The sequence below is a fragment of the Meriones unguiculatus genome, chromosome 9, assembly GCF_030254825.1.
Source record: "Meriones unguiculatus strain TT.TT164.6M chromosome 9, Bangor_MerUng_6.1, whole genome shotgun sequence".
Taxonomy (NCBI): Eukaryota; Metazoa; Chordata; class Mammalia; order Rodentia; family Muridae; genus Meriones; species Meriones unguiculatus.
Window position 1 is genome coordinate 50439250 of NC_083357.1, and position 15227 is coordinate 50454476.

The following is a 15227-nucleotide window of genomic DNA, read 5'->3' on the forward strand; positions in this document are numbered from 1 at the left end:
ATACAAGGTGCGCCCTTCCCCCAGACCTCCTTCCTCCTCGGCACAGCGGCACAGCGGCACAGCGGCACAGCGGCACAGCGGCACAGCGGCACAGCGGACTCATCTTTCTCAGCGCAGACCTAACTGCCTGGGGTATACAGCCGCTGAGACGGAGCCCCAAGCACTTTAGCGGCAGACAAAAGCCAGCAGTACGTGCCCCGGAGTCCCAGATTCGCGCAGCGGCTGCACCATCCTCCCAGGGCGCGAATCTGCTAGACAGCATACTAGCTCCGCAGGATCGCCATCACTGACGGTACGGCCCGCCCAATCCCACAGTGACAGAGAATACGCTATATACTCACCAAAACCAGGCAGAAACGTCATACAACCTGGACACACCAGGCACTGGGCCTCCCAAGCTTGGAGAGCACAACGAAGAGATCCCAGGACTTCCCAGAAAGCATTGGGACTAGCAACCCAGTCTCCAGTTACAGCGGGACGTGGCAGCGGAGCAGCACTGAACTGGCGGGGTACCACAGCCCTCCAGTTTAAGACTAACCAGGGCCAAACCAGAGAACAGAGAGCCTGGTTACCCCATCCCTGCTGAAGTGACCACACTGGAATCTCCAGCTGCAGCAAGACCTCAGAACTTGGCAGTGACAGCAGCACAGAACTGGCAGAACACATCAAAGAAGCAGGGCCAAACCAGAGAGCAGAGAGCCCCGGATACCAAGATCTCTGCCAAGAGACCTGCCTGTAAGTGAGTGCACCCTTGAGAATCTACAGTTCCCCAGATCCTGGGTCCTTCTAAATCAGAAGCCAGGCATCGAACCCCCCTCCCATCCACATACCCACTTGGGGAAACAGAGGGGCACTAGGGACATTGAAGTTCCTGCCCTGTGGGCCTGATTGAGGAGTTAAGACAGTTAATGCCAGAAATTGCGCTGCGATCATCATTAGCGCCTGCGACATATACAGTGCAGAGCCCCTCCCACACACTCAAGGGTTCAACATTAGCCATCACTCTGTCCCTCGAGAAACTCATCCATGCACACTTACACACACAGACACACACACGTGTGCGCGCACACACACGCTTGCATTTGCCCCGTTTGCGCCTGCGTACTTTCCTCCCACAGGTACAGCTAGTCCTCAGCACACGCTGAGAGTGCTCAGCTTCCTGAAGAACTCTCCAGACACCAGAGAGAGACAGCACCAGTCTGATCTGCAGAATCCAAAAACAAACAGGGAAGGTTTCAGATAAGCCAATGACCAGAGGTAGGCGAAAGAACACTTCCAACATAAATCAGGACATCATGACTTCACCAGCAAACCCCAAAATCGATGGATACACCAATTCAGCAGAAGCACAGAAAAATGATTTTAAAGCCATGCTTGCCCAATTATTTGAGGCTCATAAGGAGGAAATGAACAAGTCTTTCAAAGAGATGGCCAGTCAATTGGAGGCAAAGAAAGAAGAAATAGACAATATCCTTAAAGAAACACAGGCAAACATAGCCAAACAAATAGATACACAAGTAGAGGAAAAATTAGTGGCATATAAGAAGGAAATGAAAAAAGAAATAGAGGCCATCGTAGAGAGACAGGAATCCAAATTCAAACACATGAAAGAAATGGTGCAAGGCATGAAAACAGAATTAGAATCAATAAAGAAAACACAAAATGAGAAAACCCTTGAGCTGGAGAACTTGGAGAAAAGATCAGGAACCACAAAAGTAAGCATCACCAACAGAATACAAGAGATGGAAGAGAGAATCTCTGGAGCTGAAGACACACTTGCAGAAATGGATACTTCTCTCAAAGAAAAAGTAAAATCAGAAAAGTTCCAATCACAAAATATCCAAGAAATCAAGGATGCTATGAAAAGACAAAATCTAAGAATAATAGAAATTCACGAAAAAGAAGACTCCAGACTCCAAGGTCCAGAAAATATTTTCAAGAAAATCATAGAAGAAAATTTTCCCAACTTAAAGAAAGAGATGTCCATAAATATACAAGAGGCCTACAGAACTCCAAATAGACTAGACCAGAAAAGAAACACATCACATCACATCATAGTCAAAACACTAAATCTACAGAACAAAGAAAAAATATTAAAAGCAGCAAGGGAAAAAGGCCAAGTAACATATGAAGGTAGACCTATCAGAATCACACCGGACTTCTCATCAGAAACTATGAAAGCCAGAAGGGCCTGGGCAAGTATCATGGAGACTCTAAGAGATCACAAATGTCAACCCAGACTACTATACCCTGCAAAGCTTTCAATCAACATAGATGGAGAAAACAAAATATTCCATGACAAAACTAAATTTACACAATATCTACACAGCAAACCATCCCTACAGAAGATACTAGAAGGAAAACTCCAATCCAATGAAAACAAATTCACCCAAGAAAACAGGGCATACAGATAATGTCCCAACAAAAATGAAAAGAAAACAAGCAATGAAACAGGGTTAGATCATCGACTCCATTACAAAAGGAACTAACATGCATTGGTCACTATTATCTATCAATATCAATGGACTCAACTCACCAATAAAAAGACACAGGCTAACAGAATGGTTAAGGAAACAGGATCCAACATTCTGTTGCATCCAAGAAACACACCTATGCAACAAAGACAAACACTACCTCAGAGTAAAGGGCTGGAAAACTGTTTTTCAAGCAAATGGTTCCAGAAAACAAGCTGGAGTAGCCATCTTAATATCTAATAAAATAGACTTTCAACCCAAGCTAATCAAAGAAGATAAGGAGGGCCACTATATTCTCATCAAAGGAAAAATCCACCAAGAGGACATCACAATCTTGAATATCTATGCCCCAAATACAAGAGCACCGACATTCGTAAATGAAACATTATTAAAGATTAAATCATACATTGATCCTAATACCTTAATAGTGGGAGACTTCAACACTCCACTCTCACCAAGGGACAGATCAACTAGACAGACACCAAATAGGGAAATAAAAGCACTCACAGAATCCCTAAATCAAATGGACCTAATAGACGTCTACAGATCATTTCACCCAAACTCAAAAGAGTACACCTTCTTTTCAGCACCGCATGGAACCTTTTCCAAAATAGACCATATAGTGGGCCACAAAGCAAGCCTCAACAGATACAAAAGGATTGAAATAATCCCTTGTATACTATCTGACCACCATGGACTAAAGCTCGACCTCAACAACAACAGAAACAACAAAAAGCCGGCACGCACATGGAAACTGAACAACTTACTACTCAATGACAGCTGGGTTAAGGAAGAAATAAAGAAAGAAATTAAAGACTTCCTAGAATTCAATGAAAAGGAAGGCACAACATACCCAAATTTATGGGACACATTGAAAGCAGTGCTCAGAGGAAAACTTATAGCACTAAGTGCCTGCAAGAAGAAATTCATAACATCACATACAAACAACTTAATGGCCCAACTGAAAACCCTAGAAAAAAAAGAAGCAGATACACCCAAGAGGAGCAGACGGCTGGAAATAATCAAACTAAGGGCTGAAATCAATCAACTAGAAGCAAATAAAACTATCCAAAGAATCAATGAAACAAAAAGCTGGTTCTTTGAGAAAATCAACAAGATAGACAAACCCTTAGCCAAACTAACTAAAAAGCAGAGAGAAACTATCCAGATCAGCAAAATCAGAAATGAAAATGGGGACATAACCACAGACATTGAGGAAATCCAAACAATTATTAGGTCATACTACAAAAGCCTATATGCCACAAAATTTGAGAATCTAAATGAAATGGATAATTTTCTTGAAAGATTCCATCTACCAAATCTAAGTCAAGATCAGGTAGAAAGACTGAATAGCCCTATATCTCCCAAGGAAATCGAAGCAGTCATTAACAGTCTCCCCTCCAAAAAAAGCCCTGGACCAGATGGCTTCAGCGCAGAATTCTACAAGACCTTCAAAGAAGTGCTAACTCCAATTCTCCTCAAGCTATTCCACAAAATAGAAACAGAAGGAACACTACCAAACTCATTCTATGAAGCCACAGTCACCTTAATACCTAAACCACACAAAGACCCAACAAAAAAAGAGAACTTCAGGCCTATCTCTCTTATGAACATTGACGCAAAAATACTCAATAAAATACTTGCAAACCGAATCCAAGAACACATCAAAGATATCATCCACCATGACCAAGTAGGCTTCATCCCAGGCATGCAAGGGTGGTTCAACATACGGAAATCCATCAATGTAATCCACTACATAAACAAACTGAAGGAGAAAAACCTCATGATCATCTCCTTAGATGCCAAAAAAGCATTTGACAAAGTCCAACACCCATTCATGTTTAAAGTCTTGGAGAGATCAGGGATACAAGGCACATACCTAAACATAGTAAAGGCAATATACAGCAAGGCTATAGCCAATATCAAACTGAATGGAGAGAAACTTAAATCAATCCCACTGAAATCAGGGACAAGGAAAGGCTGTCCATTGTCCCCATATCTCTTCAACATAGTACTTGAAGTCCTAGCCAGAGCAATAAGACAACTAAAGGAGATCAAGGGGATACAAATCGGAAAGGAAGAGGTCAAAGTGTCACTATTTGCAGATGATATGATAGTATACATGAGCGACCCCAAAAATTCAACCAGAGAACTCCTTCAGCTGATAAACACCTTCAGCAAAGTGGCAGGATACAAAATCAACTCAAAAAAATCAGAAGCCCTCCTATATACCAAAGACAAAAAGGCTGAGAAAGAAATTAGGGAAACAACACCCTTCACAATAGCCACTAATAACATAAAGTACCTTGGTGTGACTCTAACCAAGCAAGTGAAAGACCTGTTTGAGAAAAACTTCAAGTCTCTGAAGAAAGAAATCGAAGAAGATATCAGAAGATGGAAAGATCTACCGTGCTCATGGATTGGTAGGATTAACATTGTGAAAATGGCAATCCTGCCAAAAGCAATCTACAGATTCAATGCAATTCCCATCAAAATACCAACTCAATTCTTTACAGACCTTGAAAAAAAGATTCTCAGCTTCATATGGAGAAACAAAAAACCCAGCATCTCCAAAACGATCCTGTACGACAACAGATCATCTGGAGGTATCTCCATTCCTGATCTCAAGCTGTACTACAGGGCAACAGTAATAAAAACTGCATGGTATTGGCATAGAAACAGAAAGAAGGATCAATGGAACCGCATAGAAGACCCAGAAATAAACCCACACACCTATGAATACTCGATATTCGACAAAGAAGCCAATTCCATTCAATGGAAAAAAGACAGCATCTTCAACAAATGGTGCTGGACCAACTGGATGTCTACATGCAGAAAAATGAAGATAGATCCATATTTACCACCCTGCACAAAACTAAAGTCAAAGTGGATCAAGGACCTCAACATAAAACCAGATACCCTAAGTCAATTGGAAAAAAAAGTGGGGAACAGCCTAGAACTCATTGGCACAGGAGACAACTTCCTGAACAGAACACCAACAGCACAGGCTCTAAGAGCAACAATCAATAAATGGGACCTCATGAAACTGAAAAGTTTCTGTAAAGCAAAGGATACTGTCATCAAAAGAAAACGACTGCCTACAGATTGGGAAAGAATCTTCACTAACCCTTTATCTGACAGAGGACTAATATCCAGTATATACAAAGAACTAAAGAAGCTGAAAAGCAGCAATCCAAGTAATCCAATTAAAAAATGGGGAACAGAGCTAAACAGAGAATTCTCGACAGAGGAATATCGAATGGCAGAAAAACACTTAAAGAAATGCTCATCCTCATTAGCCATCAGGGAAATGCAAATCAAAACGACCCTGAGATAACACCTTACACCCATCAGAATGGCCAAGATGAAAAACTCAAGGTATAACACATGCTGGAGAGGTTGTGGAGAAAGGGGAACCCTCCTCCACTGCTGGTGGGAATGTAAACTGGTACAACCACTCTGGAAAGCTATCTGGCGCTTTCTTAGACAAATAGGAATAGTGCTTCCTCCAGACCCAGCTATACCACTGCTAGGTATATACCCAAAGTTTGTTCAAGTACACAAAAAGGACACTTGCTCAACCATGTTTATAGCAGCTCTATTTGTAATAGCCAGAACCTGGAAACAACCCAGATGTCCATCAACGGTGGAATGGGTACAGAAATTGTGGTATTTTTATACAATGGAATACTACTCAGCAATCAAAAAGGAGGAAATGATGAAATTTGCAGGCAAATGGTGGGATCTAGAAAAGATCATTCTGAGTGAAATATCCCAGAAGGAGAAAGACAAACATGGGATATACTCACTTATATAGACCTATAAGATATGATAAACATAATGAAATCTATACACCTAAAAAAGATAATCAATTGAGCGGACATGGGGTAAGATGATCAATCCTCATTTAGAAAGACAGATGGGATGTGCATTGAACGTATGACAGGAGTCTACTGAGCGCATCTGAAAGACTCTAACTAGCAGTGTTTTCAAAGCAAAGACTCATGACCAAACCTTTGGCAGAGTACAGGGAATCATAAGAAAGAAGGGGAGTTAAATATATCTGGGCACAGGGTCTTTTCTGAGACTGACATTCAACCAAGGACCATGTATGGATATAACCTAGAACCTCCACTCAGATGTAGCCTGTGGTAGCTCAGTAACCAATTGGTTTCCCAAAGTGAGGGGAACAAGGACTATTTCTAACAGGAACTCAATGACTGGCTCTTTGGTCTCCCCACCCCCGAAGGGAGGAGCAGTCCTGTGAGGCCACAGAGGAGGGCTTTGCAGCCAGTCCTGAAGATACCTGATAAAACAGGATCAGATGAATGGGGAGGAGGTCCCCCCCATCAGTGGACTTGGAAAGGGGCACGGTGGAGATGAGGGAGGGAGGGAGGGAGGGACTGGGAGGGAATGAGGGATCGGGACATGGCTGGGATACAGAGTTAATAAAATGTAACTGATAAAAAAAAATGAATAAAAATAAAATAAAATACGAAAAAAAAAGAATACAAGGTGCATAACTAAACAAAATATAGGCAATATACAGCAAGCCAATAGCCAACATTAAACTAATTGGTGAGAAACTTAAAGCAATTCCACTAAAATCAGAGACAAGACAAGGATGCCCACTATCTCTGTATTCAATATAGTACTTGAAGTTCTAGCTAGAGCAATAAGACAACTAAAGGCAATCAATAGGATACAAAATGGAAAGGAAAAAAAAGTCAAAGTATCACTATTTGCAGATGATATAATAGTACACATAAGTGACCCCCAAAATTCTACCAGAGAATTCCTACAGCTGATAAGCACATTCAGCAAAGTGGCTGGATACAAGGTTAACTACAAAAAAAAAAAAAAAAATCAACAGCCCTACTTTATATAAACGATAAATGGGCTGAGAAAGAAATTAGGGAAACAACATCCTTCACAATAGCCAGAAGTAATATAAAAATATTTTTGGTGTAACTCTAACCAAGCAAATGAAAGTTACCTGTATGACAAGAACTTCAAGTCTCTTAAGAAGGAAATGGAAAAAGACATCAGAAGATGGAAAGATGTCCTCAATCTCATGGATCGGTAGGATTAACATAGTAAAAATGGCTATCCACCAAAAGCAATCTACAGATTCAATGCAATTCCCATCAAATATTTGTTATTTTGTCTTTTTTCAGAGCTGAGGACTGAACCCAGGACCTTACCACTGAGCTAAATCCACCCCATCAAATTTTTAACACAATTCTTTACAGACCTTGAAAGAGCAATTCTCAACTTCGTATGAAAAAATAAAAGACCCAGGACAGCTCCTGAATAAATCCTGCTGAATAAAACTTCGAGAGGCATCACCATCTATGATTTCAAGCTATACTACAGAGCAATAGTAATAAATATCACATAGTATTAGCATAAAAACAGAGAGGATGATCAATGGAATCTAATCGAAGACCACAAATAAACCCATACACCTATGGACACTTGATTTTTGACAAAGAAGCCAAAACCGTACGATGGGGCGGGGGGGGGGGAGCATCTTCAACAAATAGTGCTGGTCTAATTGGATATCTGCATGTAGAAGAATGAAGTTAGATCCATATTTATCACCTTGCACAAAACTCAAGTCTAAGTGGATCAAAAAACCTCAATATAAAATCAGATAGACTAAATTTAATAAAAGAGAAAGTGAAGAATAGCCTTATGCATTGGTACAGGAGACAACTTCCTCAACAGAATATCAACAGCTCAGGCAGTGTGGCCACCAATTAAATAAGTGGGACCTCATGAAACTGAAAAGGCACAGGATACCATCAATAGGACAAAACAGCAGCCTGCAGACTGGGAAAAGATTTTCACCACCCATATATCAAATTATTATCCAAAATATACAAAGAACTCAAGAAATTAAACACCAACAAGCCAAAAACCAAAATTTAAAAATGGGGTACAATTAGAGAATTCTCAATAGAGAAATCTCTAATGGCAGAGAAGCACTTAAAGAAACGTTCAACATCCTTAGTCATCAAAGAATGCAAATCAAAATGACTCTGAGATTCTATCCTATACCCATTAGAATGGTTAAGGTAAAAAAAAAAAAAAAAAAAAAAAAAAAAAAAAAAAAACCTCAAGTGACAACACATGCTGGTGAGGATGTGGAACAAGGGAATATGCCTCCATTGCTGGTGAGAGTGTAAACTTATATAGCCACTGTGGAAATCAATCTGGAGGTTTCTCAGAAAATTGGGAATACTTCTAGCTCAAATCCCAGCTCCTGGGCATATACCCAAAAGATACTCCACCATATAATACAAGGACACTTGCTCAACTATGTTCAGAGCAATTTTATTCATAATAGCCAGAACCTGGAAACAACCTAGATGCCCCTCAACCAAAGCATAGATAAAGAAAATGTGGTACATTTACACAACAGAATACTACTCAGCCAATAAAAACAAGGATATCATGCAATTTGCAGACAAATGGATGGAACTAGAAAAGATCATCCTGAGTGAGGTAACACAGACCCAGAAAAACATGCATGGTATGTACTCACTTATACGTAGATATTAGCCATAAAGTACAGCATAGCCTTCCTACAATCCACAGACCCAAAGAAGCTAAGTTACAAGGAAGGCCCAAGGGAGGGTGCTTAAATATCCCTTAGAAGGGAAAATAAAATATACATCTGAAGTACATGTAGGGAATGAACTGGGTGAGAAAGGAGAAGGAGAGGAAAAAGCAAAAAAGATCAGGTGTGGGGAAAGTTGGGGGAGGGTTGGGAGAGAGAATAGAAATTGTGGGGGGGTGCATCTCTGGACAGGGTAGGCTCCCGGGAAGTCTGTGGTAGAATGAAAAAAGAGAAAAAAAATCGAAATTTGTAGGTAAATAGATAAGATTTTAAAAAAATTGAGTGAGGTAATTAAGACCCCAAAAGACATCTATCCCATTTGCCTTTCTGAATGAGGATTGATTATCTTACCCAGGATCCTCCTTCTTGCTTAGCTTCTTTAGGTATACAGATTTTAGTATGTTTATCCTATAATATATGTCTAATATCTGTTTATAAGTGAGTATATATCATGTGTGTCTTTCTGCTTCTGAGATACCTCATCCAGAATGATCTTTTCTAGTTCCCACCATTTACCTGCAAATTTCATGATTTTCTTGTTTTTAATTGTTGAATAGTATTCCATCGTATAAATATGCCACAATTTCTGTATCCATTCCTCAGTTGAGGAACATCTGGGTTGTTTCTAGATTCTGGCAATTACAAATAAAGCTGCTACAAACATGGTTGAGCAAATGTCCTTGTTGTATATTTGAGTGTATTTTGGATATATGCCTAGGAGTAGTACAGCTGGATCTTGAGGTAGCACTATTCCTAATTTTCTGAGAAAGTGCCAGATCTATTGGAAGAGGGAGAAAACAGAGAACAGGACAGGAACCTACCACAGAGGGACTCTGAAAGTCTCTTCCCAGCATGGTATCAGGGCAAATGCTGAAGCTCATAGCCGAACTTTAGGCAGAATGCAGGGAACCTTCTGAAAGAAGGGGAAGATGAAAGAGCTGGAGGGAACAGGAGTTCCAAAAGAAGAGCAACAGAACCAAAAAAAATCTGGGCACTGGGGTCTTTTCTGAGATTGATACTCCAACCAAGGACCATACATGGGGATAACCTGCACAGATGTAGCCCATGGCAGCTCAGTGTCCAAGTGAGTACCTTGCAAGGGGAACAGGAGCTGTCTCTGTCATGTACTCAGTGGCCTGCTCTTTCATCACCTCCTCCTTGAGGGGGGAGCAGCCTTACCAGGCCACAAAGGAAGACAATGCAGCCAGTCCTGATGAGATCTGATAGGCTAGGGTCAGATGGAAGGGGAGGAGGACCTCTCCTATCATTGGACTGAGGGAGAGGTATGGGAGGAGAGGGAGGGACAGTGGGATTGGGAGAGGATGAGGTAGGGGGCTACAGCTGAGATACAAAGTGAATAAATTATAATTAATAAAATATAACTTAATAAGACTCTAAAAAAAGAAAAATTAGTTTTATCAACAGAATGATCAAAGCTGTACAGATATCAATTCTTTGATGTTGAGCTCTGGGTTAGGAAGAGCACAAAGGTCAAGTCAGTGACCTTTTTCTAATTTCTGTCATTTAGAATCCCCCAAATGCACCTCAGTGCTTATTATTAAAGGATAAAAATTAATCTGAAAAAGATACCCCAAAAGACAAATATTACTGTATGTTTTCTCTTATATGTGGACATTAGCTTTTAAGCTTTCAACATCTGTACTAATGCAAATAGCCACAGAGATTAGGAACTAGCAACGTAGCTAATAAGGTGCTAGTGTGAAGGAAAGTACCTCCCAAGGTTGTGGAAATAGAAGAATGGGGAAACCAGGAGAATTAAATAGGGAGGGGTAGAAGAGAAGGGTAAAGGATGGAGTACAGGAAAAGACAACAAGAAAGGCCATTATAAAACTATATGGAGACCTATTACAGCAAAACTTTCCTAAAATATATACATGTATGAAAGACTGTAAGTGGAGTCAACAAATAGGGGAAGACAATGCCCCAACTAAACATCTTATGCAACCAAGTAAAACCTCCACTGCCAGAAATGGGTTATACTTTGTTAGTCATTGGTCAAAGGGGTTCCATGGAAACCCCTAAACATCACAGGCTAATGCCAAGGCTAGTAGTTGTTCTCTACAATATGACAGTAAGGCCTATTTGCTGAAGACAGTGCTTATTTACACCACAAAACACTGAAAAGCTCAGCTGGTGCCTAATTAGAAACTTCACCCCAACTGACTAGCGTTCATGGTACTAGAAGGTACTCTGTATGCAACTAAAGGAGAAAGGTGATTGCCTATATTAACCAGCTACAAACGCTGTGACCTACAACAGTGACCTGCACGCAAGACATACTGGTGTTACAGTGGCATGGACGTTATGGGAGTGGCCAATTGCTTTTGATTGGATTAAGGCCCACTTTACAGGATGGGACCCATAGCAAACACTGCTTAAGTGGGAAAAAAGCCTTGGACAAATTAGGTCACGGGACTTAGAAGAAAATATACTACTTATTCTGCTAAATGAACACAGCAATAAAATGACTTGTAATGACATACTGCTATACCCATAGATCAGTGCCTCACCCAGGCCTCATCAAAGAAGCTTCTACTTGCAGAAGCCCCGAAAGTAATACAGAGATCTACAATTGAACAACATGTAGAGAATGAGACACTTTGGCACACTCAGTTCTAAATGGGATGTCTTCAACAACCTCCCCGTCTAATACTCAGTTGTCTGTGTGGAAGAGGAGGCAAAAAGCATTTAAGAGGGAGGTAATGGATGACTTTCAATGGATGGCTCCAATGAAACAAGGTCTTCTAGATGCAACAAAGACTAATGTAGTACACATGAACTCTGAGACTGTGACAACACAGAAAAGACCCACATGGGATCAAGACAAATGATGTCCCAACACTGACAGGAAGTGAACACAGATTCCTACTCCTAATCAAAGGCTACCTGCAATTGATATCTATGAATATTAAAATTTAGTTTACAGAAAGTACATATCTTAATTCCTCAAGACCTCTGATTTTATTAAGCTTCTTAGAATAACAATGCTACAACACAATCCTGGCAGGTCAGAGAGGAGGGGTAATCTTCAATTCTTTTGCCTATTTCTCTCTTATTATATTAACGTGTTTAAAAATTGAGTGCTAAACCTAACCTCAGAGAAATACATCCAAAAGTACACATTTGTAGAGATCATTTTGGCTGACGCTGTAAGTCAGTGGTAGAGTGCTTGTTTCACATGCATCACATGCTTTGTTCACTCCTCCACACTGCCACACACTCATTTCACACATCCAAAAGAGAAAAATGAATGGACTTAATATTAATAATATTAATAACATTAAGTGAAGTCACACAATCTCAGAAAAAATATCCACATGTTCTTAATTATATGCAGAACATAGCCAATAATATGTATGTATGTAATAAACCCATGTATGCATGTACAGAATAACATGTAGGAAAAAGAACAAGAAATGATAAATATTAAGAGATGAAGACAAACTGAACTCAGGTAGTGGACATGAGATATGGAAGAGGTTATGAAGCTAACTGTTGTTTCAGTTCTAACTTGGCTATGAATTTTTAGTGGTAAATATATAAAAACATATCTAATAGTTAAAGTATAAAAGCTAACATGAATTAACTGCATAGAAGTTCAGTGAGATATACTGACTTTAGATCTGGTGAATGATGTTTTCATTTGCAAGCTTATTATAATACAGTTTGTTAATTTTTTTTTTCATAAAGAAGCCATGCTTTACCTCCTGGTAGAATTTATTTAAAATGCTTACTTTTATAGCAATACTTAATTGTTCAAAATTACTGCCTGCTATCTTCAGTGCTTCATCAATTTCTTCTGTCTCCTAAGAAGAGAGGTAACCATATATAAATATAAACCACAAAATACATATTTAGATACATTATAATTATAGAAACTTTAGCTATCATTTTGGTTACAAATGCAATGAAGATCTACCACAAAAATGTAAAAGCAAACAACAACATACTTCTAATCCTGCCTATCTAGAAATAAAAACAATTAGCAATTTTATTCCCATATTGAGGATAGAAAACTAGGACCTCAGGCATGCTAGGTAAGCATTCTACCACTGAGCTATATCCTTGGTCAGTAGAAACCATTAACATTTCGCTACAGCATTCTAGGTTTTTTCCACATACACTCTGTGAGAAAGACTCTTACTGTGTATTTCTGGCTGGCCTGAACTCATTTATGTAGACTAGGCTCTCCTCAAGCTTGTAATAATCCTCCTGCCCACCATATACCACTATACCTAATGATGTGTTAGCCATCTGCCTCAGCCTTCCAAGGGTTGGTAGTACAAACATGCACCACCAAAGCCACCATAAAGATGTTGTTTAACAGTAAAATTGTACTTTGAATCCATTTTTTCAACTTAAAATTATCCTAAAAAATGTATCACAGAAAAGCATAAGCACAACAGATTTTAAGAAAATGATTCCAAATACGGCTCTGTTAAGCATTTAACTTGGAGCTGGAGAGATGGCTCAGTGGCTAAGAGCACAAGCTGCTCTTCCAGAGGTCCTGAGTTCAATTCCCAGCAACCACATGCTGGCTCACAACCATCTATAATAGGATCTGTTGCCCTCTTCTGATATGCATGATGACATGAAGACAAAGCGCTCATATACATAAATGAATAAATATATTTAAAAAGAGTTTAACTTGACAGTCAGATATGGTAATACATATTTATAATCACAGCACTTGGGAGATACAGGCAGGAGGATCAGATTACCTTGAGCTATGTAGTGAACTCAAGTTTAGCTTGGGCAACATGATGTCCTATTTTCCTTTTTTTTTTTTTTTTGGCTTGTTTTTGTTTTTAAATCAGAGTTAAAACAAAAGAGAAAGAGTAAGATTCAGACTTTAGTGCCCTCTTGCAGACCACTAATAATTTTTTTTTCTTACAAAAAGACTGTATTTCACTTGGATTTTAGAGTCAATTCTATTTCTAAGCTCAAATTAAGTAAATGTTTATCATTAACATTATTCAGAATAGTAGTCGGTAAAATTCAATCTTCAATACAAACAATATCATCAGTAACAAATGCAGTTAGGCCTCCCGGTTGTTATTAAAATAACTGGAAAGCTCTATTCAGAATTTAGAAAATTTTAACTGTACATGTATAGACAAGTTACATCCACGTTTCAGGGAATTTGGATTAAGTAACTATGTTCACAGAAGGGAGGCTATATCAGGTAAATATCAAGAACTTCAAAATTGAGTCAAAGTATGCCTGAGTAAGAAGAGATTTACAAACAGGTCTGTAGTAAACACAGGTTAAAACTGGTCTAGCAGAGAGCAAAGCAAAAGACTGAAGTAAGGAGAGTGGTTTGTCTGTTACTCTTAAACTTCTGAGAGAATCCGTAACTGTAGGAATCCTGAGAGGAAAGTTTAGCTACCTAGCATAAAGCCAAATGTGCCGTTTCACATTACTTCATGACCAATGTTTTTTCATACCGACATCACAGCTGATGGGCTTGAAACTTTTCTGTGTATGGAGGATGAGTGTTCTAAATCAACAATTAGCTGGTCCACTGTCTTTTTAAGGTCCGAAGAGCAGTTCTTTACCCTGAAAAAGTCAAGCATGTGATTTGAAATACAAGCATGAATATAGTCTCCATAGCCTTCTCATTTTTGTTCTCTACCAAAAATAATTTAGATGATGACATCTAAGAATATATTCTCAATTATCAATATGGAGAATCCATGAATAAAAAAATGCTTCCACATAATTTAATTTTAAGGTAAATTTACCTTAAGCAAATTCCTAATAGCTTACACCATGTTCTAATTTCTTAGTCACCTTTACTTGGTATTTTGGGTCAGAAGTACTAGTAATGACTGAGATCTTTTAAACTCATCTATTAAAATAACTCGTGCATACACATAAAAAGTACTTTTTGGACAAAGGTTTTAAAGATTTTATTGAAATACTGTTTTTTAAAAGAGTCCTTTGAGACTAAAGTTTTAAAGAAATAAAAGTTGGACCATACATACAAGTCTGCTGTGACTATGTATTGTAGATCTGTGGCTGTGGTAAACAAAAAGCAACTTAGGGAAGGAAAGTGCTTATCTCAGTGTACAGGTCACAGCCCATCACTGAGGGAAGTCAGGACA

At 39.2% G+C, this 15227-nt stretch overlaps 1 protein-coding gene across 1 annotated transcript in view; it reads right to left on the reverse strand.

Moving 5' to 3' along the window:
* Rnf17 (ring finger protein 17) overlaps positions 1-15227 on the reverse strand; it is a 141367-nt gene that overhangs the window by 105091 nt on the left and 21049 nt on the right. Inside the window, exons 4-5 of the mRNA XM_060391145.1 lie at positions 14568-14679; positions 12855-12926 (exon numbers count right to left, since the gene is read on the reverse strand). Coding sequence (XP_060247128.1) covers positions 12855-12926; positions 14568-14679 — 184 coding nt within the window. The remainder of the gene's footprint in view (positions 1-12854; positions 12927-14567; positions 14680-15227) is intronic.